We start from the raw sequence: 24,011 nt of genomic DNA, 5'->3' as shown, positions 1-24,011 counted from the left end.
CGAGAGGGGCGCCGAGGCCGCCTGTGCCCGACCCCCTGCGCGCTCCAAGCTCCCCGGACGCGCGCAGCTCTGCCCTCTCTCCGAGGGGTGGGGGTCCCGCCATCTCCCTCCCTCTTCCCCCCTCCCACCCCGCGCGCCGGGCGCGCTCCCCGGCTGGCTGGCTGGCTGGCTGGCTCGCTCTCGGGCTGCTGCTGCTGCTGGGCGGAGGGATCCGCCGCCGCCGCCGCCGCGACGCTGCGTCAGCCGGAGCCGCGATGGGGAGGACGGAGCAGCCCTGAGGCCAGGTGAGCGGCGGCGGCGGCGGCGAGGAGAGGGAGAGCCCCCCACCCCAGCCAGCCAGCCAGCCCAAGAGCCGCGCCTGCCTGCCTGCGCCCCCCCTCCCCGCCCGCCATCCCGGCGTGGTCCTCCCCATCTCCCTCCCTCCGGCAACGTCGCCGCGGCAACGGGATGAGGCTGGGCTGGGCCAAGCGCGCAGGGATGCGGCGGGCGCAGGTGCCCTCCTAGCCCAGGCAGGTCGGCCCCGGGAGGCGAGGGGCCTGCGGAGGATTGGGGCGGCGGGAGGGGGGGGGCGGCGGGAGGGGATGGGCGAGGTCTGGCTTGGAGGGGGGGAAGCTGGGAAGCAGAGAGACACCCCCCCCCCGCCGCCGCCGCCGCGTCGCCTCCTCTAAGGCCTTTCTCTCTCTTTTTGGGCCCCAGCAGCCGCGACCAGCATCCCGCCTTCCCTCCCTCCCGGCCGCATGGAGGGGCGCCCCCCCGGCGCCGAAGCAGGGGCCTGATCCATGCCGCGGGCGGAGGACATGCCCCAGCGAGCCGGCCCCGGCTGCCCTCCCAGATAGCCCCCTCCGCAAGGGGCGCCGCCGGCTCCAGCCCAGCAGGTACTTAGCCATCGCCTGGGGTGGGGGGGGGCGCTAGTCGTGGGGTGTGACGCATACCCCGCCCGATAGGGGTCTCCCTTGCTTGCCTGCTCTCACCAATCTGCCCGAGCCCCCAGCTGATCTCTCTTCGGCACCCCACCACAGACAGAAGCAGTGGCGTAGCGTGGGTTGTCAGCACCCGGGGCAAGGCAAGTAATTTGCGCCCCCTAACCCGTGGATTTTAGCACTCGAGTGTGAGTGCACCCCCCCAGATGTTGCGCCCGGTGCGGCTGGCCCCCCTGCACCCCCCACGCTATGCCACTGGACAGAAGTGTTCCATCAGCAAAATCTTGGGCCTGAGAGGGGACCCAGGAGTCCGAGCTCTGGGCTGCCTCTGTGGGGGCTGAGACGCTCTGGGTCTGCCCCTTCTCAGAGCCACCCCCCTCTTGCGTTGGGCCGCTGAAGCCCACAGGCACCCCCAGGAGGGTCTGGGGTACATCTGGACTGTGACATCCATCCCCTACAGCCAAGTCTAGATCTCCATAAGGACTGGGCCACAAATGGAGACGGTTGCCCCCCAGCAAAAAGAGATGCTTGTCGGCTAGTGGTCAGCAAGGCGCTCTCTAGCATTACTGAACGGTAAGACTCCCTGCGTCTGAAACACCGGAGAACCACTGCTGCCAGCCAGTGCACACACACTCAGCTAGATGCCTGGCGTAAGCCAGCTTCCAACATTCCTTCACTCATGAATGCGTTCTGGGCCTGAGCCCTGAGACGGGTGGATCCACACACACCCATGCAGGAACACCTTTCTACCTGTCCCCCTCCCCCTAATATAGTCTCTCTCCCTCAGCAGAGCCCCCCCTTTCTGGGCACCCCCTCCCCACCGCCTGCCAGCCACCGGAAGATGAATGCAGGCCCCCAGGAAGCTTTGATCTCCGTGTTTCTGCACTTCATCGAGGAGCGTGGCTGCTGGGCCTACGGGGCCCTGAGCCAGACGTGCCACCCCCGGGAGCAGCTGCGCAACGAAATGAACCTTCTGTACCGCAAAAGCAAGGTGGAGTGGAAACAGAGCAAGGACGACGAGCCCAAGAAGAGGTAGGCCAGGGATGGAGGCGTTGGCCCCTGACGTGCTCCGCAGGCGCTGAAAAAGGTGATGGGGGGTATAGCGTTAGGCAGGGGCCCATACAAAGGTTGGCCCCAGAGTTCACCCACCTGTGGTGGGCAGGAAAGGGCACACTCGGAGGGAGCACAGCTGGGTAGCCGCCCGGCACCACTGGAACTCCCTTCAGCTGGAGACCTGGCAGGGCCCAGCCCCTGAGAATCTTCCACAACAGCTGGGAGATCATTTCAGGCAGGCAGGATTCAGTCTTGGAACTAGCTTGGATCTGAAGTGGGTCTCTAAAGGATGTTGTGGACAGCCAGGTTTTGAGGGCTGCAGGCCAAACAGATTCAAAACACAAAAAGACCAAAGCCCAGAATGCCTTGCTCTGAGCCAGGCCCAGAATAAACCCAAGAAAAACTTGGTGTGCTTTTAAATGTCTCAGTCACCTGCGAGTTTGAGGCTGCTATTTTTGTGGAGTGGTGCTGCGACGATGGCTTTTGTTTCCGTTTTTCTCCGATGACTCGCAAGGCCTGTTTGGATACTGGTGTCACTGTTGTGGTTTTTCCTTTGGTTCTCTTTTACAAGTCCGGTTTGAAAATAACGGCGGCTGGCCTCTTGATATGCCAGTTCCGATCTTGTAATGGTCTTGTATTTGACCTCATGCAAAGCTTCCTTGTGTGTTGGCTGTTTCTCTTCTGGTGTGTTTGATCTAGCCACCTAGGTCCTGAGATCATACCTTGCTTATCTTCATTCCCAACGCTGTTATGGTGATGTATAGCAGAACAGTGAGGGGAGAAAATGGTCAAAGGCCTGGAAACGATGCCTTATGAGGAACGGCTAAGGGAGCTGGGCATGTTTAGCCTGGAGAAGAGGAGGTTAAGGGGTGATATGATAGCCATGTTCAAATATATAAAAGGATGTCATATAGAGGAGGGAGAAAGGTTGTTTTCTGCTGCTCCAGAGAAGCGGACACGGAGCAATGGATCCAAACTACAAGAAAGAAGATTCCACCTAAACATGAGGAAGAACTTCCTGACAGTAAGAGCTGTTCGACAGTGGAATTTGCTGCCAAGGAGTGTGGTGGAGTCTCCTTCTTTGGAGGTCTTTAAGCAGAGGCTTGACAACCATATGTCAGGAGTGCTCTGATGGTGTTTCCTGCTTGGCAGGGGGTTGGACTCCATGGCCCTTGGGGTCTCTTCCAACTCTATGATTCTATGATTCTAAGTAAGTTGTCTGCTTCTCCTTGATTGCTGCAGAGCCTTGAATAAAGGGAAGGGCCTTCGCTTAGGCAGAGAGCACCTGCTTGGCATGCAGAAGGTTTGATCCCTGGTGACATCTTCAGGTTAGGCTGGGAATGGCCCTTGTCTCAAACCCTGGAGAGAGGCTGCCAGCCAGTGTAGGCAATACTGAACTATATGGACGAGGGGACGGATAAGGCAGCATTGTATATTCATTAGAAATCAAAGTGAGGACATCTTCCCAATTCCAAATCCTTCTTTTTCCTTCAGTGCTTCCAGGCGTTTTCCAAGTATGCTCTTCGCTCAATGAAAAAGACTAGCCTGGTCTTCCCCAACCCGGTGCCCTCCAGACATTTTTGGATTACAACATCTATCAGCCTCAACATCACACAGCCATGCCGGCTGGGGCTGATGGGAGTTGTAGGCCAAAATACCTGGAGGGCACCAAGTTGAAGAAAGCTGATGCAAGGAGAGGGGTAGTATGTGGGATGTGAAACACAAGAGCAGTCAAGTACAACATTCCTAGAGTGAACATGTTTACACATGGGGAGGAATGTTTGTCCAGCCAGCAGGTAAACTTCCTGTTTCCTTCTGGGCTGGGACAGACTTCCTCTGCATTCCCTGAACATTCCCACATAGAAGAGGTGTGAGATCATCAAGAGGCAGAGGCCTTGTGGGTTAAATTGTGGCAGAGAACCATCAAGATGATGAACTTGAGGGAGTTGGGGATGTTAAGCCTGGAGAAGAGGAGACTAAGAGATGACAGGATGGCCATCTTCAAATATCTAAAGGCCTGTCCCCTGGAAGAAGGGGCAATCTTGTTTCCTGCTGCCCTGCGGGCCAGGACCCGAACGAATGGATTCAAACTGCAAAGAGATTCCGACCAAATATTAGGAAGAACTTTCTGGTAGTAAGAGCCGGTCAACAGTGGAACGGAATCCCATCGGAGGTGGTGGATTCTCCTTCACTGGAGGCTTTTAATAAGAGATACATAATAATAAGCTGCTCGTCGTGGGGTTGGACTAGATGACCCTTGGTGCCCCTTCCAACTCTACAAGTCTATGATTCTATGGAGAGGAAAGAGCTTAGAGCAGGGGTCGGCAAGGTTTAACAGCCATGGGATGGATCACTCCCACGGAGATCGTCTGTGGGCCGGACTGGTGCAGTGCGATGCTGGAAATTGCGTCTGTGCATGTCCGCGGTGCTGAAAATCGCTTTTGCGCATGCCCAGATGCCGAAAATCGCTTCTGCACATGCCCAGACGCCAAAAATCGCTCCTGCGCAGAAGTGATTGTTGGCGTCTGAACATGCGCAAAAGCGATTTCCAGTATCTGTGCGTGCGCAGATGCAATTTCCGGCGCTGCTCAGAGAGTCGCCACGCTGTGCTGATTTAGTGCAGCGCGTGGGGGACTAGCCAAGCAGGCTGGCTCGATTCAGGGGCGGCTTGTGGGATGGGGAAAATGGCCTTTGTGGGCTGCATTTGGCCCATGGGCCGCACATTGCTGACCCCTGGCTTAGAGAGTGATTCCCAGCAGCGACTTCACTGTTCCTGGAACCCACCAGTGCCTGGTGACGTCTCGCTGCCCTTGACCGGTTTTCCCGAGCGCCAGCCCCCTGGCCTTAAAGCCCCTTGGTTTGTCTCCCCTACACCCCACCCCATTGTTATTTTTGAGACGCCCCGCTCTCTCCTGGCAGATGTTCTCCCCCTCTGGCCCTAATCCGCGTGCCCTGGTGGAAGTTTCCCTGCCTGGACTAAGTGCTCTATATATAGCCCCTGGTGTTTTTCACAGGCGTTTAAAAAGCCCAGGTTATCCTCAGATAATCTGGGGTGGGGGTGGGGGCAGGCCGCATTCGCTGAATGGTGGGATGGTGAATGAGAGCCTGCCTTCCCCATCTGATGCAGAAAAGCTGCTCTAATGATTGGCTATTATTTGGAGGGGCAGATTGTCTGTGGGATCTCAGGCTCAGAGGCTCAGGCAGAACCCAGCAAAGGCCGGGCAGTGGGGGCCTGTCCTCACCGCAGAAGAAGAGCCTGTTGGATCAGGCCCACGGCCCACCTAGCCCAGCATCCTGTTCTCACAGTGGCCAGGCAGGGGGCCATTATGGGGAAACCCAGAAGTAGGATTCGAACACAAGAGCAACGCTCCTCTCCTCCAGTTTCCAGCAACTTGTATTCAGGAACATCTCTGCCTCCAGCTAGTAGCCATCAATAGTCCTCTCCACCTCCATGAATTTGTCTAATCCTCTTCTATTTATTCATTAAATTTGTATACCGCCCTTCACCCATAGGTCTCAGGGCAGTTCACACAACATAAAAATACAATATGAAAACACAGAGGACAGTGGTGCCTCAGGTTAAGAACTTAATTCATTCCGGAGGTCCGTTCTTAACCTGAAACTGTTCTTAACCTGAGGTAATAATAATAATAATAACATAATAATAATAAATTTTATTTATACCCTGCCCTCCGCGGTCAGAGCCAGGCTCAGGGCGACTCTGACAGTAAAAACATAATGGGGGGGATTTAAAATACAGGTTAAAATGCAATTTAAAATGCAGCCTCATCAAAACCATAAGGGGAGGGAAACATAAGGGTCAGACAGAGTCCAAACCAAAGGCCAGGCGAACAGCTCTGTCTTGCAGGCTCTGCGGAAAGATGTCAAGTCCCGCAGGGCCCTGGTCTCTTGGGACAGAGCGTTCCACCAGGTGGGGGTAGTACTGAAAAGGCCCTGGTCCTAGTTGAGACCAATCTAACCTCCTTGAGGCTCGGGACCTCCAAAATGTTGTCATTTCTGGACCTTAAGGTTCTCCGTGGGGCATACCAGGAGAGGCAGTCCTGTAGGTATGTGGGTCCTTTAAAGGTCAAAGCCAGCACCTTAAACCTGACCCTGTACTCCACCGGGAGCCAGTGCAGTTGGTAAAGTATGTACCACTTTAGCTAGTGGGGCCTCTGGCTGCCGCTGCCGCGCAATTTCTGTTCTAATCCTGAAACAAAGTTCTTAACCCGAGGTACTATTTCTGGGTTAGCGAAGTCTGTAACCTGAAGTGTCTGTAACCCAAGGTACCACTGTACATGATAAGGCACCTAAGTCAGTAGCCATCCCTGTCTCCTGTGGCAGTGAGTTCCATAGTTTATGTGTTGCACGAAGAAGGGGTTTATCTGTCCTGTGACTCTATCCCTCTTGTGTGTTGGCGGGTAAGATGGGCAGCTTCCACGAGAGGTACTGCCTCGCCTGGATTTTCTTGCGCATACAGTGAGAGGAGGAGGCTGGTTGAGGGAAGAGCGCTCTGCATATGTACAACGGAATTTGCATTTTCACTTGTTAGACACTGGAAAACAGGTCCTGGGGCTAAAGCTCGCTGAGTTCCGGGTCAAATCAAGCCTTTGCTGGCTTCAGCCTGCGACTGCGTGACTCAGGGGAGCATCAGCAAAAACAGTTCCTTGGAGGGGCTTTGATTTCTGCTCCAGACGGATGATTCACAAGAGCAGTTTTGACATGGCAGCTGACTTTTACGGACAGGCAACCTTTCTGCCTTTTTGAAGAGAAAACATTTATGCAGTCCTTCCAGTTGCAAAGCACGGCACAGTCTTGAACGTATTTGCTCCCACAGCAGCCCAGTGAGGTGGGCCGCTGCTGGTCCCACTTTACAGGCAAGGTGCTGAGGGGTTTGGGTTTTTGGGAGAGAGTGCGGTGACAGATGACATGTTGGGCCCGTGTCCAAGGTGGGATCTGAACTCAGGTTGTATTCCACAGTACCTCTAAGCTTAAGGCCAGGCTATTGCCTGCTTTTCTCAGTGGCTGTCACAAAATCATAGAATTTGTAGAGTTCCACCAAAGCTCATCTTGTTTAGCCTGGAGAAGAGGAGGTTAAGGGGTGATATGATAGCCATGTTCAAATATATAAAAGGATGTCATATAGAGGAGGGAGAAAGGTTGTGTTCTGCTGCTCCAGAGAAGCGGACACGGTGCAATGGATCCAAACTACAAGAAAGAATATTCCACCTCAACATTAGGAAGAACTTCCTGACAGTAAGAGCTGTTTGACAGTGGAATTTGCTGCCAAGGAGTGTGGTGGAGTCTCCTTCTTTGGAGGTCTTTAAGCAGAGGCTTGACAACCATATGTCAGGAGTGCTCTGATGGTGTTTCCTGCTTGGCAGGGGGTTGGACTCCATGGCCCTTGGGGTCTAGTCCAACTCTAGGATTCTATGATTCTAAGTAAGTTGTCTGCAAGCCACAGTGGCTCTGAGCAGAAGAATGTGTGTAGCCACTGGAGGCTAATCTAGTCCAACCGCCCGTTTCCCGTTGCAGTTTAACCAGCTGCCTCTTCTGGGAACCCCACAGGCAAGAGCAGAAGCCTGGTGTTACTCCCCAGCAATTTCACACCCAGAGGCATGCTAATTTTGATCCCGGAGGTAAGGGAGCCCATAGCTCAGTGGGGAGAACAGCTGCTCTGCGGGCAGAAGGTCCCAGGTCCTGTTCCTAATGGCTTCTCCAGGTAGGGCCAGAAGACACCCCATTCTGGAATCTGGAGAGCCTCCTATATTCAGTATGCACAATTTTTGAGCAAGATGGGCTCGTGTTCTGACTCGGAATAAGGCAGCTCCCTATCATCCTAGATAGTCATCATGGCAGCTAGTAGTGGCCAGTCACAGCCTTCGTTCAAAGACTCACCCCTTCACAGTCCAAAGTTGGTGGCCATCTCTGCACCTTCTGGAAACAAATTCCCTAGTTTGACTAAGTACTTCCTCCTCTTCTTCCTGAATCTATCAGTGTCGGGCTGGGTGTCGGGAGAAGGCCGGCAATAACTCCCAAGGTGTCAGTGAAGTTAAATCTTTATTGAAATAAACAAAACAGCTCAGGCCCAGTGAGCACAGCAACTCTTCCCAGTAGGTCTTACCCCCAAATGAGGCAGTTGTTGTTGAGTCGTTTAGTGGTGTCCGCCTCTTTGTGACCCCCTGGACCAGAGCACGCCAGGCACTCCTGTCTTCCACTGCCTCCCGCAGTTTGGTCAAACTCATGCTGGTAGCTTCGAGAACACTGTCCCACCATCTCGTCCTCCGTCGTCCCCTTCTCCTTGCGCCCTCCATCTTTCCCAACATCAGGGTCTTTCCCAGGGAGTCTTCTCTTCTCATGAGGTGGCCAAAGTCTTGGAGCCTCAGCTTCAGGATCTGTCCTTCCAGTGAGCACTCAGGGCTGATTTCCTTCAGAATGGAGAGCTTTGATCTTCTTGCAGTCCATGGGACTCTCCAGAGTCTCCTCCAGCACCAGAATTCAAAAGCATCCATTCTTGGGCGATCAGCCTTCTTGATGGTCCAGCTCTCACTTCCATACATCACTACTGGGAAAACCATGGCTTTAACTATGCGGACCTTTGTTGGCAAGGTGACGTCTCTACTTCTCAAGATGCTGTCTATGAGGCAGTTGCCTTCCCACAACTCTCTAAGTCCCCTTCTTCCTTCCCAAGCAATCTAAGGCTCCTTCATCTTGTCTCTCATTACTCCATCCTCTTCATACCTCTCCTGATTCTGTGAAACCAGCAAGGAGGGAAGCTGGTCACAGCAGGAGGTGGAGACCCCCCCTGGCTTCTTCAGCAGCCTGCCTTACCTGTCTCCTGGCCCTGCTCCTCTCTTGCTTCAGCTTCTGCCACTGAGTCTGGACTTCTCTCTGCCACAGCCTCTTCCTGCTTACTAACCTCTGTGGCCTCTTCAGCTTCCGACATCTTCTCTTTCCGGTCTTCACCATTCATCCATGCTAGGTTTCTGCCACCAGTGTGATGGGGAGGCTGCTGTTAGCAAAGGAAGCCGGCACAAAACCCCATGGTTGGAAGGTGCCTCAGTGAGGACATCTTTCCCACCCTTCTCTCGCAGGGCAGGCAATCCTGAAGGAAAAGCTCTCCGCTGTCCTGGGTCTGTCCCCACAAACTCACTGAAGATCCTGCTCCCTTGCTTGCGTAAATCGGAAGTTCTGAACATGGCCCATGGCACAGTGCCTTATCTGTCCCCCTCCAGCAGGCTCACTCATTGATGCTGCCCTCCAGCTGCCATTTAGAATTTCCCAGAATGCCTGGGAGTGCCCAAGGAAGTGCTGCCCCAGTGCTTTGTGGGAAATGAGGTTAGCAGCTTGTAGCTTTCTGCCACCTGGTGGGGAGGGTCTGGAGCAGGTGTTGGCACCAGCAAGTCCTGCTGGAGCTCTGGCAAATGCCCAAAGATGCCAGCTGCTGAACACCTGGGTGAGGGGATAAGGCTGCCTCTGCCTAGGATTTGTGACGTGGTAACTTTTTTCAGATGGGACGTGGGTGGCGCTGTGGGTAAAAGCCTCAGCGCCTAGGGCTTGCCGATCGAAAGGTCGGCGGTTTGAATCCCCGCGGTGGGGTGCGCTCCCGCTGCTCGGTCCCAGCGCCTGCCAACCTAGCAGTTCGAAAGCACCCCTGGGTGCAAGTAGATAAATAGGGACTGCTTACCAGCGGGAAGGTAAACGGCGTTCCGTGTGCTGCGCTGGCTCGCCAGATGCAGCTTTGTCACGCTGGCCACGTGACCCGGAAGTGTCTCCAGACAGCGCTGGCCCCCGGCCTCTTGAGTGAGATGGGCGCACAACCCCAGAGTCTGTCAAGACTGCCCCGTACGGGCAGGGGTACCTTTACCTTTAACTTTTTTCAGAGGGTGAGCTCTTACTCATCCTCTTCTCTTGTCGTCTTGGATCAGGCTCAGCCTAACCCCGTCCAAGTCCTGCCCTGTGCACCAGCCAAGCCATCAAACCCTGAGTCCCCCACCTTCAGCTTGTTTGACCTTCCTGAATTCCCATTTTGATCTGCCCTCTTCTTCAGTTTGTCGAGGTGGCTCTGAGTGCTCAGCCTGGCCTCCAGATGCATTCTCCAAGAGGCCAGGAGGGAGACCCCCTCCACAGCTGCCTCACTCCCACTTGTCCCAAACAGAGATAATGAAACCTGCTTGGGGCGAGGATTGTTCCCCCCCTCCCCTGGTTCGCAGGAAGTGAAGGGTTAAAGGCACCAGCAGGCTGATGTTGCCTGGCTCCTGCAGGTCACCCAGACGCAGTTTCCATGGAAACTGCTGGGCCATCCGCCAGCATCCTGCTGCATCCTCATACTTTTGGTACCCAGGACTCTTCACTCCAGCGAATAAAAGCAGGGAAGAGAAAGAGAGGAGATGCTGAAGGTCTGCCAGCGGGAGGCTGGGAGAGGTGTGGCCAGAAGGAAGTCAGGAGGAGGGTGGCTGAGGAAGGAGGAGGGTGGCGCATCCTGAGGAGCAAAGATGTCTGTGGTGGAATCGTGGGGCGGGTGGGTGTGGAGGGGGGAAAGCTGGGAGGATGAATGGCGGTGGACAGGGGGTGGGAGGTGTTGGGTTGCGTAGGGGAGGGAGGGATCTTAGAAAGGCAAAGCCCCAAGTGGTTTGGGGGCATTATTGGACCAGCTGTGTGTGGAAAGGTGTGAACAGCACCTATTTGACATGCAGATGGTCCCCATCCCAATCTGAATCTCTGGAGTGCTGCTTCCAGTCAGCACAGAAGAGACTGGAGCAATGGCTTAAGGCAGCAAGTTTTGCAGTTGCCCAGAATTCTTAAGGGACCCTGCCCTGGAGACCAATTCCTTGCAGTTCAATGGCCTGCTAGCTTCCTTCCCAAAACAAAAATGGTCCCAGCTGAAGGTACCCTGCGAATCATTCTCAGTCTGGCCTGTCTTCCTTTGGTACTGGTGCAGCCGCTGTAAAAACTGTGGACTAAGAATGTAGGGAAAGGCCTGCGTCTGGGCCAAACATTGCGGCTGATCTAGCTGTCTTAGGGCAGCTTTTGCCAACCGTGCCAGCTGGGGGCTGGTGGAAGTTGTAGTCCAAAAACATCTGGAGCACACCACATTGGTGAGGAAGGCTAACTTAGGAGATGGGCAGGATGCAGGAAGGCAGTCTGTGGAGTGAGCAGATAAGAGGGGACCATTCGGGAAGCAGGGTGGGGCAAAGGCAGATGGGCATGAAATACGCTCTCCCCTCTCTCTCTCTCCTCGTCTGGCCAGCTCCTTTCTTTCTCGCTTGGCTGTGGAGATTGCTGCAGGCAGGCACTCGCTCCTTCCTCCTCCGTCTCACCCAGATCTGGTGTGATGACTGGAGGGTGGGATCTGGCGATGCCAGACTGGCTGGGCCTCAGCCAACGTCTCTCCGAAAACCAGGGAGCAGCTGAGGGTTTGTTTACTCGCCCAGCATCTGCTGTTGGCACGTGCCCTGTCTTCTCTCCTGTCTTCCCCCTGCCACTGTGCCAAGACACAGAGAGACAGAAAGAGGGAGGGAGGAAGGGGCCTGCGGGAAGGGGCTGCTCATCGGGGATGAAGGGGCGTTTGGGAGAAGCCACTCCCAGCCCTTGGCTCTTTGCCAGCTGCAGCTGACACACTGCAGCACATTTCTCTGCTGCCGGCAAGTGTGATGTGGATGTTGCTGTGCAGGGGGGAGGGGAAGGTAGAGGGAAATGCCTTTAAAAAAAAATAAAATGTGGTACATGGAGGCAGGGTTGGTGTGGGGGGGGGGGATGCTAGCCGTGATTGCTCTCCCTCCACTCTATGTATCATTTGCTGGAAATCAGGGGTGGAGTTGTGCTCAGGTCCTCTCCAGAACATCCTTCGCTTTGTGGAAAGGTTGCAGCATTTGGGGGTTTTATATTCGGCGGTGAATAAGGGTGTGTAAATGACAAGAGGTGTGCATATATTAATGCATGGATACAGTGGATATAAAGCTCTCTTTTTTGCCTCTCACAAGTTGTAGTGATGGCCACCAGCTTGGATCAGACAAATTCATGGAGGAAGGGGAGGCGGCCACTGGTTGCTAGCCACAAAAGCTATGTTCTCTCACCCACCCACCCAAAACTATCAGAGGCAGTTTTGAATAGCACAAGCGGGGAGAGTGCTGTTGCACCCAGGTCCTGTTTGCCGTGAGCTTCCCAGAAGAGGCACCTGGCTGTGAGAACTGGACTGGATGGGACCCCCTTTGGTCTGATCCGGCAGGCTCTTCTTATGCTCCGTCCCAGCCCTCATTCCAGAAACCAAGGGGCTCAAATCACCCCCTGAATGCTTCAGTTAACTGAGAGGCAATCCCGTTCACAGTGAGCGATAGGATTTCTTTTAAAATGGAAAAGGGGTTGAGGTGGCGGGAGAGAGAAGAGGCTCTTTGTGCAAATGGGGACACCCTTTTGGAAGAATGCGGGGAGGGAATCATAGACTTTGGGGGCATCGTTTTCTTCAGTAATGAGAAGTTCAGTTCTTCACACAGCTTTGGCCCACTTGAAAATCTCCCGGTGTTTTAAACTACAACTCCCGTCCGCCCTCGGTAGCACAGCCGTCTGATTGTGGGGCTGATGGGAACTGCAGCTCAAAACGTCTATGCTAGCAAGGGTGGGGTCACACACACAGTGCTTCCCAGCAGTGAGAATGTCAACGCACGGCACTTCCTAGGGTTCGGCTTCCTTTAGAGGAGCAAGCATGAGCCTCTGTTGCAGCCTGGCCTGTCAGAGAAGTGGAGAGCATCAGTGGAGGCAAAGGGAGCAGGTGTTTCCGCAAGGCAAGGGGACAGAACAACCCCCCTGTGAGGAAACACGGCAGGCCCTTTTTGTTCGGAGAAAGAGGCAGGGGTGGCCACCCACCCAGATGGCTTTAAAAGAGGATTAGACAAATTCATGGAGGATACGGCTATCAATGGCTATTAGCCATGATGGCTGTGCTCTGCCTATAAAGTTGGAGCCAGCAATGCTTATGGATGCTAGTTGTTGGAAACTTCAGGGGCAGGTGACCGCCTCAGGGAGCAGGATCCACAGGGCAGCAGATCTGGTCTCTGAGGAAGGCATTGCCTCTGTTGCTCCCAACTGCAGCACATTCCTTGGAGACCACGTCTGCCCCCTCCTTAGTGTTGTTGTTGAGTCGTTTAGTCGTGTCCGACTCTTCGTGACCCCCTGGACCAGAGCACGCCGGGCACTCCTGTCTTCCACTGCCTCCCGCAGTTTGGTCAAAGTCATGTTTGTAGCTTCGAGGACACTGTCCCACCATCTCGTCCTCCGTCGTCACCTTCTCCTTGTGCCCTCCATCTTTCCCAACATCAGGGTCTTTTCCAGGGAGTCTTCTCTTCTCATGAGGTGGCCAAAGTCTTGGAGCCTCAGCTTCACGATCTGTCCTTCCAGTGAGCACTCAGGGCTGATTTCCTTCAGAATGGAGAGGTTTGATCTTCTTGCAGTCCATGGGACTCTCAAGAGTCTCCTCCAGCAGCAGAATTCAAAAGCATCCATTCTTCGGCGATCAGCCTTCTTGATGGTCCAGCTCTCACTTCCATACATCACTACTAGTGTCCTCTTGGCGAATAGGAGGTGCTGCTGGTCCCCTACCACCCCTGGGGAGGAAATGGCAGGGAGCAGGGGCCACGCTCTGGGGTCTCCTGGTGTAATCAGAACGGGCCCCTTCCCCCTGCAATGGCCTTTTATTCCCACTTCAACTGTCAGGTGAGGTTGGTTGGATTCCCTCCTTGTTCCTGATGTAGATCTTCACTCACCCCGTCTTCCCTGGTGGGAGGGGGGCACCATTTTGTGCTGTGCCTCAGGTGTCAAGACATCTTGGGCCAGCCCGGACCTTTGGGGCACCTGGCTGGGCACTGTGAGAACAGGATGCTGGACCACTGGCCTGATCCAGCCAGCTCTCCATGTGCTTCCATTTGCGCGGCTCTCCTGGTTTCAGACAAGGGACGTTCCCAGCCCCACTGGGAGATGCTGGGGACCCGACCTAGATCTTCTGCATGAGCTGCCTTCCTGCCTCTTCCAACTGCCACCAGCTGTTTGTTTCTCTCTCCTACACAGAGATGTGCAAGTTTCTGCACACCATTCTCCTCCCAATTAGCTCCCATTAAGGGCCATTCTGGGCTATTATCTAGCAATCTCCTTCACAAAGAAGCAGTCAGGTGGCTTCCCTTGCAGGTACCCTGAGGGGAGGGGTTCTTCTAAGGTCAGCCGGGTGCCACAAGGTGTTGCTTAAGGCAAACTCCAGAAGAACAGAAGCTTATGGTCGGTGTGGGGCCAACTGAGGAGGGGGCAGCCTTGAAGCTTCAAGCCACAGCTGTGACCATCTCCCTCCTCATGGCAAAACTGCCACATGACACCAGATCTGCCCTCCACCCCCACATCACTTTTATTGTGGATGTGTGATGGTTTGTCCTCGTGCTTGCATTATAAACAAATATCAGAAGTCCCACTTTGGGGGCATTTTTGTCCATAAAAATAAACTAGGAATAACAATATGGTTGGCGTCTGCAAAACTTTCAGGGCGGGCGTTCGGTTTCATTTCCAACCGATGCAATCTCCGTGAGTTCCCGTTGGAATCTTATTAACTATTTATGCCTAAAACGTCCCGGTTTATCTCGTCCGTATGGCAAAAACACAGTAACTTTGGGAGAAGCATCGCAGCTAATAAAGCAGAATGATGTGTGGACACAGTCCGGGATAAATCCACCTCTAATGCGCCCTTATTGCATCAATAACATGGATTACTTCAAGACTAGAATTACTAGTCTACTGACATTTTAACTTTTTTGAAAGCCTTACGTTGCTATTGCCTATTTCTCTCACCGGTAATATCGTTGTTTTCTCTTTTTTCATAAACCTCTTTGAGGTGGTTAGTTCCCCCGCCCCAATCAAGTGGTGTATAAAATTTTGTGAAATAAATAAGCCCTGGTGCAGATGAGAGAGAGAGAGTGTGTGTGTGTGTGTGTTTCCCTCCCAACCACCCATTCATGAACTTGAGGGCCCGGTGGCTTTGTCCTCACCCTCTCCACTTCTTCCTCCGCAGTTCGGCCAAGGAGCCCAGCGTGGGGAAGGTGCGGGACGTGGCCTCTTTCCGCCGCCACTTCAGGATGGGGTTCATGACCATGCCGGCCTCGCAGGAGCATGCCCCGCACCCCTGCGCCAGCAGCATGGCACCCCGCTCCCTCTCCTGCCACTCGGTGGGCAGCATGGACAACAGCTCAGGGGATGCAGCCGCAGGATCCCGGAAGCCGCCAGCGAAGCCCAAGCGCCACCCCAGCACCAAGCTCAGCGCCGAGGCCAAGTCCGCCCTAGAGCCGGCGGGGAGCAAGAGAGGAAGTAAGGAGCGGGACGGGGCTGCCCTGGGAAGCAGAGCCAGAATGTGCCGGGGGGGGGGCAGGGTGGCATTTAGGGTGGTGGGGTCGTGTTGCTCGTAGAAGCAGGCCAGCCTGACTTGCCACCCCTGGGGCGAAAGCTGCCTGCTGGACTTACAAAACCAGCCGGCAGTGGGTGTGGGGGGGACATGGTGGTGAGAAAACACGGCAGCCAGCGTTACCCAAGCAGAAGACAAAGCGAGGGACCCCATTGCCTCACCTCAAAAAAGATATTATAGAATTGGAAAAGGTTCAGAAAAGGAACACGGAAAACGCTGGAGGGGATGGAGGGACTCCTTTGAGGCAAGGGAAAGGTGAGGAAGAGGGGACATGATTATAAAATGATGCCTAGCATGGAGAAAGCAGACAGAGAAATGTTTTCCTCACTCTCTCGTAACACCCGATGAAGATGCGTGTTGGAAGATTTAGGACAGATAAAAGAAAGTCCCGTCCCCCCCGCACAGCGCGTAAACTTTGGAACTCCCTGCCACAGGAGGCAGGGGTGGCCACCAACTGGGATGGCTTTAAAAAAGGACGGGACAAATCCACGGAAGAGGAGAGGGCTATCCATGGCTTCTAGCCACACAGCTGGAAGCAGCAATGCTCCTGATTAGCAGTTGCTCGAAACGCCAGGAGGGGAGAGTGTTGCTCCTGTGCTCAAATCTTGCCTGCTGGTTCTCCAATGAGGCTGCTGGACTAGATGGGCCGTTGGCCTGACTGTGTTCTCCCACCACCATAGGAGGCTTCTCGCCTCTGAATACCGGGAGTTGCTGGGAATTGCAGGAAGGAAGAATCGCTGTCACACTCAGGTCCTGCTTCTGAGAACAGGATGCTGAACTCGCTGTGCCTTGGGCCCCTGGTCTTTTTGTTGTGAGCTGTCTCAACTGGGGAGGGGGACCGCAAACAAGCTGCGTTGTCCCAGCCCCTGGGTGAACCTGCCTCAGATCCCAAGGTGAGAGCTGGGGCAGTTTCACCAGGTACCTCGTGGACAGAGGCCAAGGCAGCTTGTTTTTTCAACAGCGCAGGTTATTGCCTTCGCTGGTGATACACCGCGATGTTGAAAAGCTGATATCGTCCAGCGCTAGTGGGCCCCTGGGAGAAGCATCAGGGGGACTGGGTGCCCCCCCCCCGCATTTCTTAAGGCTGCCTGGGAAGCTGCCCATCATTCCCAGAGAAAGAATGACCCTGGAGATCCAGCAGCAGCTCAGTTTGCACCCGGACGCCACCTCTCTTCCTTTTGCAGCACATGGCATCCCCCAGAGAATCCTGGGAGCTGTAGCTTGTTAAGTGTGCTGGGAATTGTGGCTCCATGAGGTGTAAACTACCATTCCCTGGATTCTTTGGCAGAAGTTTTCTATGCACGGTGTGTACACAACTGGAGTATAGCACGTGGGTCCTGGAGCTGAGCTCCCTGCCTCCTTATCCTGCCACCATTTGCCTTGCTTTTAACGCATGCCCTTTTCCCTCCTTCGCTGTTCCCTTTCTCCACCAGCTTCCCATAAGTCAAGCGCAGAGAGCCGAGAATCAGGGCGCAAGGTTCCCCCGCAGAAGCCAAAACGCAGCCCCAACACCCACTTATCTGTCTCGTTCGACGAGACATATTCAGGCCGACTTCCGGGCCCCGCTGCGGCCGGGGCAATGCAGCGCTACGGCCGCGCCTTCTCCCACGGCCAGGCAAAAGGCTCCGACGCCGAGGAAGACGAGCCCGTGTACATCGAAATGGTCGGGGACATTTTCCGGGGGCCCGGCCTCCCATCCCAAGCGCCCCCCACAGCCGACGAGGACTCTGACGAGAGCGAAGCCATTTACGAGGAGATGAAATACCCGCTCCCTGAAGAAGGCGGGGGGGAGTCCCGCCCCAATGGGGCCCCGGCCTCCCCGCGCCACCGCCCTGTGAAGCGGGAGGCTGCCAAGGCGGCAGCGCCACCGCCAGGCGCCAAGACGTCCCCCTGCGAGATCCCTCCGCCCTTCCCCAATCTCCTGCAGCATCGCCCCCCACTGCTGGCGTTCCCCCAGGGGAAGAAGGGGTACAAACTCACAGGTCAGGAGGGCTCCAAGCTGCCCGTCCCCTGCCACAGCAAGGAGGTGCCCTCCGCCCCCATGACCCCACAGGTCCCCAGTCACCACCACCACCAACACCACCACTCACGGAGCAGTGAGAGCGGCGCTCTGGGGCCCTCTGGCCGTGCCCGCAGCCACTCCACGCCGCTCCCGCCACAGCCCGCAGGCCAGAGCAAAGCAGAGAAGGAGCTCCCCAACTCCCACAGCATGATCTGCCCGCCGGCCAAGCAGGCCCCGGCGCCAGTGCTGCCCGCCGCCTCCGTCCCCTCCATGCTGCCGGTGAAAGAGAAGCCGGCTGTTTCCTACACCATGGTGTACTCGGCGGTCAAGGTCACCACGCACTCCGCTCCGGCCGAGCAGAAGACGGAGAAGGAGATCTCGGTGCTGCACGGCCTGCTGTGCGCCCGCCCGTCCACCGTGCCATCCTGCAAGCAGGTGCAGCGGGCGTGCACGCTGCCCGACCCTCCGCCCCTGGGCATGGTCTGGACTTACCCTGCGCCCTGCGTGGGCATGAAGCGCCCGCCGGCATACGAGAGCGTCAAGAACGTGGGCACCAAGGCTTCATCGGCGGTCAAGATCCAGCTCCAGGACCGGGCATTCACCAGCATCGCCTGCTCCCATGTCCTGTCCAGCGAGGAGTGTGGCCGGCCCCCGTTGGGAGAAGAGGAGCCCTTTGGATGGGTCCTGCAGAGGAGGATGGGCTACGCCAGCCAGAAGGGGAAAGAGACGGAGAGTGAGTGTGGTCCAGAGGCACCAACCCTTGGGCGGGGCAGGTGGGGGCAGGGAGACCATTCTGGCTGGTATTCTAGGGGTTGGGAGGACGAAGTGTTGATGGAGCTTCTCTCCTGGGGGAAATGCAGCCTTTGGCCTGGGGTCACCTGCAGGCTGGCACTAAACCAGTGAGGAGGAGCATGGTGAGGAAGAGCTTGGAGGGGCTGCCCTTCTATTGGGGAGTGCGGCTGAGTTTTTTCATCCCTTTTGGGCCCAGCTGCCAGCACTGGGAGAGGGCGGGTTTCCTCCCTAGGGGACCCTTTCTCCAACCACTTGCAGAATGAACGAGGCTTCCCATCTAACAAGAAGTCGATCCAGAGAGTTTGGGGTTGTGGCGGCATGTCTCCCTGCCCAACCTTCCCAAGGCTGAGTCCTGAGGCTCCACTGGTCCCTGGGGATGCACATTATCCAGGCCTACCGCCCTCCTGCGCTGGCTGGCCCTGTCTGGCAGGTGTGAGTGTACGCGGGGGCTTTCCCACCTCCTTGTGCCCGTTCCTGCCTCCCTCCTCTAGCTCTTCTTTCCCCGACTTTTCAGAGGCTGCAGAAGGCCCCCAAGGCTGGGACAGTGGGGATGGTGCTCCACCGAAAATGGAAAAGGAAGAGAAGGCCCACCAGCCTCCGGTGGTCCTGCAGTCGGGCATCCCTGTCCGCGCCCCGGGGCCGGAGGGCCTGGCTGCCAAGATGCCAGTGGGGAGGACAAATCTGCCCATTCCCTGCCAGACCTTCCCTGCCTGTCATCGTAACGGAGGTGAGGCTGCCGTTGCCGGGGGGGCTTGCAGGGGCGGGGGGCTTGCAGGGCACAGCCTTGCTTTTGCGGGGTGGGGTTTGTGAGGGATCCCTCTTTGTTCTCTGCCTCGTTTTGGCTGCAGAACTTGTATGCGATGCAGCTGCAAAAGAAAGGAGCAGGTGACCTTCAAATGAGGACAGACTGCAGCAAGCAAGTGCAGGATGCAGAGGAGAGAGAGGAAGAGAGAGGGGGGGGGGGACACAGAGAGAGAGAGATGTTTGTTCACTTGTTCATCATGCCAGGCTCTTTTCTGCTGGGGGCTATTGCCGAGGGTCCCCCGTTTCCCCTGAAATCCTGCTTTGCTGTTGGGGTTGAGGGGGGACAGAGGTTGCTACCTCATACTGTGTGACCATTGGTCCACCAACCCAGTACTGTCTACACTGACTGAGAGGGACTTGTCCAGGTTTCAAGCAGGGAGTCTCTGCCAGCCCTACCTAGAGAGGCCATCGGGACTGAACTTGGGACCTTCTGCATGCAAAGCTTGCTGAGCTACAGACATTCCCCAAGGAAAGAAGAGGGAGACTTCATTATTTTTGCTTTATTCAGTGTACAAGGCTGTTGCTCCCTTTCAGACATGTTCCTGGCACGCCTTCTCTTAGAGAGAAAGACAGGCAACATCGGGGGGCCAGCCATGATAAGGGGGAGGGGGTGCTTAGTAGGGGGTCCCATTGCTCAATCGTCTGTTTCCTGCTCTCCCCTCGCACACCCCAGATTTCACAGGGGGCTACCTTCTGGGCCGCTCGGCATCCACCTCTGGCGTCCGACATGCTGTGATTCACGCGCAGAGACCGTGCAGCCACGCTCGGGACCCAGCCAGCCTGGTATGTTGGAGGTGAAGGCCGGTGGGGTGGGGGTTGAGTGGTTGGAAAGGACTGGGGCCTAGTGGCTTAGACCGAGGGATTCTGTGTGTGCGCGCACGCCTGCGTTCCTCTGAAAACAGAGAGGAAGCCTGTTGTATCAGGGCCATGGGGGACATGGCAGCAGGAGATCCGGTCCTGAGTGACACTGGGTGGCGCCATCTTCATTTTTAAGGGCTGGCCAAAACCTTTCCCTTTTTAACTCAGATTTTTGGCCCTTAATTTGAAGGATTTGGAGAGTATCTGCAGTCTCTTTTAAAGGATCAGAATCAGTACGATCTGCCCGTTATTTGTACAGTGATGGTTTATAAAGTTGTTATGGGTTGTGCTGATTGGTTAGAGTTTATCATTGTGCTTGTAATACACTTTGGGTCATTTTCTTGAGGAAAGCAACAAATGAATATTAACAAAGAGCAACGACACTTAATTTTACAAATGCGTCTCCTTTCCCAGATTTTGTGGGGGGAACAAATACAGTGGTGCCCCGCAAGACGAATGCCTCGCAAGACGAAAAACCCGCAAGACGAAAGGGTTTTCCGTCGCGGAGGCGCTTCGCAAGACGAAGTTCCCTATGGGCTTGCTTCGCAAGACGAAAATGTCTTGCGAGTCTCGCCATTTCCCCCCCACTTCCCCCCCCTTTTCAAAGCCGCTAAGCTGTTAATAGCCTTTTAACAGCTTAGCCGCTAAGCCCGCTAAGCCGCTAATAGCGCTAAATCGCTAATAGCGCTAATCCGCTTAGCCGCCAATGGGGTTGCTTCGCAAGACGAAAAAACCGCTAGAAGAAAAGAATCGCGTAACGGATTCTTTTCGTCTTGCGAGGCACCACTGTAGCTGCAAAATTACTTGTGCTGTTTTGGTGTGCGTAGGAGTAACATAAGACACAAACTGTTGCGACATGAACTGACCCAGACCCAGCCATTGATACCTGAGGCCCTTCTCCATGAGCCATGGGGGGTCCAGAGGGTGGCGACAAGAGAACAGCCTTTTCAGCAGTGGCTTCCTACTTGTGGAATGCTCTCTCCAAGGAGGCAGGCTTGGCGCCATTTTTGTCTATGGTTAGGTGCCAAAAAAACCTGTCCTTCCTACCTGGGCTTTTGGCACTTAATTGGAAGGGCTTGGGGTATCTGTGGCCTCTTTGTGGGCCAGGACCCACCTGTTATCTGTGTCAGGGTGGTTTTTTTAGTTTTTCTCTTGGTTGTGCTCATTGTAATTGGTCTGAGTGATTCTGTTGTTTCTGTAAGTTGCTTTGAGTCGCTTTCACGAGGAATGCAACAAAATAATTATAATTATAATTCATAGGCTAAAAAAGGAGGTGTAGGATGTAAAGAGATAGAAAAGCATGCTACTCGGCTTATGAGGTTTCCCCCTTGCTCTGCTGCTCCACCAACACTATAAATTTCAGCAGGACATAGGCAGCTGACATGCCAAGGCGGGCTCATAATCTACAGTGGTGCCTCGCAAGACGAAATTAATTCGTTCCGCGAGTTTTGTCGTCTTGCGATTTTTTCGTCTTGCGAAGCACGGTGTCGGGAAAGTTTTGGAAAAGCTTCAAAAATCACCAAAGTCTTTAAAAACCTCAAAAAAGGCTACCACATGGCGTTCTATGAGTTGCTCCTCAAAGTCAAGTCGCAACTGTATTAACGGTGTTAAGAAAAAGGAAACAAACTTGCAAGATGTTTCCGTCTTGCGAAGCAAGCCCATAGGGAAAATCGTCTTGCGAAGCAGCTCAAAAAACCAAAAACCCTTTCGTCTAGCTAGTTTTTTGTCTTGCGAGGCATTCGTCTTGCGAGGTACCACTGTATCTTGCTCATAAGCTATCTTGTGGAGTGAAGTGCTTCCATTAGTGCAAAGATTTTCAGCTGTGCAGAGGAACTTCCTCTCCTTACTAATCTGTTCTCGGTCCCCACCCCACCACGCTCCAGAGCATATTTGGGGAGGGCAACAGATCCAACTGCTTGTGTCTTAGAGCAGCCTTTGCTAACCTGTTGCTCCCCAGATCACTTCGAACTAAATCTCGTGGTCTGATGGGACTACAGCCGGGTGGGGCTAATGGGATCACTCAAGACACCTGAGAGGCCCCAGGTTGGCAAAGGCTGCATCAGAGGGAGGAGGACAGCCTTGCTGGGGACATTTTTTCTCTCCCCCTGCCCACCTCCAATGACAATGTCCCCCCAACCCCTTTTTCCCCTTGCAGGCCTTGCAGCACGCACAGCTGCCGGCGTCGGGGGCCCCCCAGAGCTCCCGCGAGAGGGACGGGAAGCTGCTGGAGGTCATTGAGCGCAAGCGGTGCGTCTGCAAGGAGATCAAAGCACGGCACCGCCCCGAGCGCAGCCTGTGCAAGCAGGAGAGCATGCCTATCCTGCCCAGCTGGCGGAGGAACACGGAGAACCGCAAGTCCGGGACGCCGCCCTGCCGCCGCCAGCAGACGGTGCTGTGGGACACGGCCATATGACAGTGAGTGGGGGCTGAGCCCCAAGGAACCTGTGCCTTGTGCTGGCCGAGCTGAACACACCGTCGTCGCCGCCGCCGCAGGGCTGACTGCTGGCAGCATGGTGCCCTGCCTGCCCCTGGGGGCCCTTCTGGCCTGGGACTGACCAGAGACTGCCTGGGCTGCCTGGGGCGAGCTCCCTGCTGAGCTATGACTTTTGGCGAAGGAGAGGGGGATTTCTCCTTGGCGATATATCACGGATGGAAAAGAGATAGGGATGGATGCTGGAAGCGCCAGGCAAGACACACCCATCCTGGTGGACAGCCAGCTACCGCCACCACCGCCGCTGCTGCCGCCGCCGCTGCCTCCCTCTGAGGAACCCCCGCATCAATGGCCACAGCCACCCCACAGAGGCAGCTGCATATCAGAGCCAAGCAAATGGTTGCCTGTTTGGAACAGCTGCCCCCACCTCCCCACGCCAGAGCCAGCTGCATCTATGCCAACTGACTGACATCTAAGACACCAACACTCGCCTTTCTTAGGAGGTTGTGGGCGGGGGGGGGGAGGGCGGGGAGCGGCAGGTGTAGCCGTGCTGTGGTTGCGTGTGTGTCGGGCGAAAAGATAGCCGCCTCCTCCTTTTGCCAAAAGATGATGTGGTTAAAAGTGCCAGGCGCACTTCCAATCGCTCGCACGGTTTTTTCCCCTTCCATCTCTGAAAATGCCACTTGGGAGTGGATGTTTTGGGGGGGGAGGGAGGGAGGGAGGGCTGCAACTTCACATTGGGTGGGGGTGGGGTGGGGGCTGACTAGAGGTGCCTGAAATTTCTCCTGCTTTTCCTGAACAATTTGGGAGGAAAGAGGGAGGGGAGAGAGTGGCTGAGCTCCCAAACCTGTCGTGCTGAGTTTTTTTTGGTTAGCCAGTTTCTGGAGAGAAAGAGAGAGAGAGAATCGTGGAATGGGAGAGTTGGAAGGGACCCCAAGGGTCATCTAGTCCAACCCCCTGAAATGAGAATGAGAGAGAGAAAGGAGCGAAGGTGCCATCTTGTTCCACCCTGATGCTTTGGGTTGTCATGACCTTTTGACAGGCCTGTAATATTTTACCTGGTATTTTTACACAATTATTTAGGCCAGGGATAGGTTGAAAATTTTTTCATAGCAAAGCTAAATAAATCACAGAGCTGAGCCTCGTCTCTCTACACACATGGAGACTCTTGTCTGTTGTCAGTTCTCAGCTCTCTTTTTTTAAAAAAAAGGTATGACCCCCCCCCCCATTCGCCTACGAAAATGAAATTAAACAAGCAAAATCAAGCCACTTCCAGCCTGGCAGTGGAATTATAAAAACACAGCTTTCTAATCCATTAGATCTGAGAAAAGGGAACAGACCTTTGGTGGAAAATGCACTTCTTCAGATCTCCCCATACCCCACCCAAAACCCCCCGAATCCAATGTTTTCTCAAGTAGCAAAAACGTTTAATAGTTACAGATGTGACCTGCGATAGTGCACTCCTATCCCCACCTTTTTCATTCCCGATACTTTCCAGATCCAGCTGGTTGGGTTGATTTTGGAGAATCAAGACGTGAAAATGGACCTTGCCTAGCCTCTCATCTCCCACTGATTCTACTCCGTTAAAGTCTACTTAAAGAATTCCTTTAGGCTGATTAATTTTTCCTGCCAATAAAAGCAAAGTGGAAAGTCTGAGAGAGCCTGGAGAAGATTCCACAATGGAAATGGCATATCCTTAGGACTTGGCTTAGGTTCAAA

The 24,011-nt window shown here is 54.9% G+C and overlaps 1 protein-coding gene across 2 annotated transcripts; it reads left to right on the top strand.

Moving 5' to 3' along the window:
* Positions 1-639: 639 nt before the first annotated feature.
* NYAP1 (neuronal tyrosine phosphorylated phosphoinositide-3-kinase adaptor 1) lies at positions 640-22,983 on the top strand. Of its 2 annotated transcripts, XM_077916763.1 has the most exons (7): positions 640-875; positions 1,711-1,952; positions 15,019-15,311; positions 16,839-18,140; positions 18,714-18,926; positions 19,677-19,786; positions 22,017-22,983. In XM_077916763.1, the coding sequence occupies exons 2-7, from the start codon at positions 1,762-1,764 to the stop codon at positions 22,272-22,274; spliced, it is 2,367 nt and encodes a 788-aa protein (XP_077772889.1). In that variant the 5' UTR covers positions 640-875; positions 1,711-1,761; the 3' UTR covers positions 22,275-22,983. The 2 variants fall into 2 exon arrangements, with proteins under 2 accessions (XP_077772889.1, XP_028560833.2); XM_028705000.2 differs by lacking the exon at positions 640-875 and having other exon boundaries at positions 1,559-1,952.
* Positions 22,984-24,011: the final 1,028 nt, after the last annotated feature.

Source organism: Podarcis muralis, chromosome 13 (assembly GCF_964188315.1).
Source record: "Podarcis muralis chromosome 13, rPodMur119.hap1.1, whole genome shotgun sequence".
NCBI lineage: Eukaryota > Metazoa > Chordata > Lepidosauria > Squamata > Lacertidae > Podarcis > Podarcis muralis.
The sequence above is the reverse complement of the archived record's forward strand: the minus strand, read 5'-3'. Positions and strand labels throughout refer to the sequence as shown.

What these genes read in the sequence shown, in the direction of transcription:
- NYAP1 (XM_028705000.2), top strand. Translation starts at nt 1,651, where the DNA reads ATGCAGGAACACCTTTCTACCTGTCCCCCTCCCCCTAATATAGTCTCT. An exon ending in GGCGGGGAGCAAGAGAGGAA is followed by an intron (nt 15,312 to 16,838) that starts GTAAGGAGCGGG and finishes TTTCTCCACCAG; the next exon opens with CTTCCCATAAGTCAAGCGCA. An exon ending in CTCGGGACCCAGCCAGCCTG is followed by an intron (nt 19,787 to 22,016) that starts GTATGTTGGAGG and finishes TTCCCCTTGCAG; the next exon opens with GCCTTGCAGCACGCACAGCT.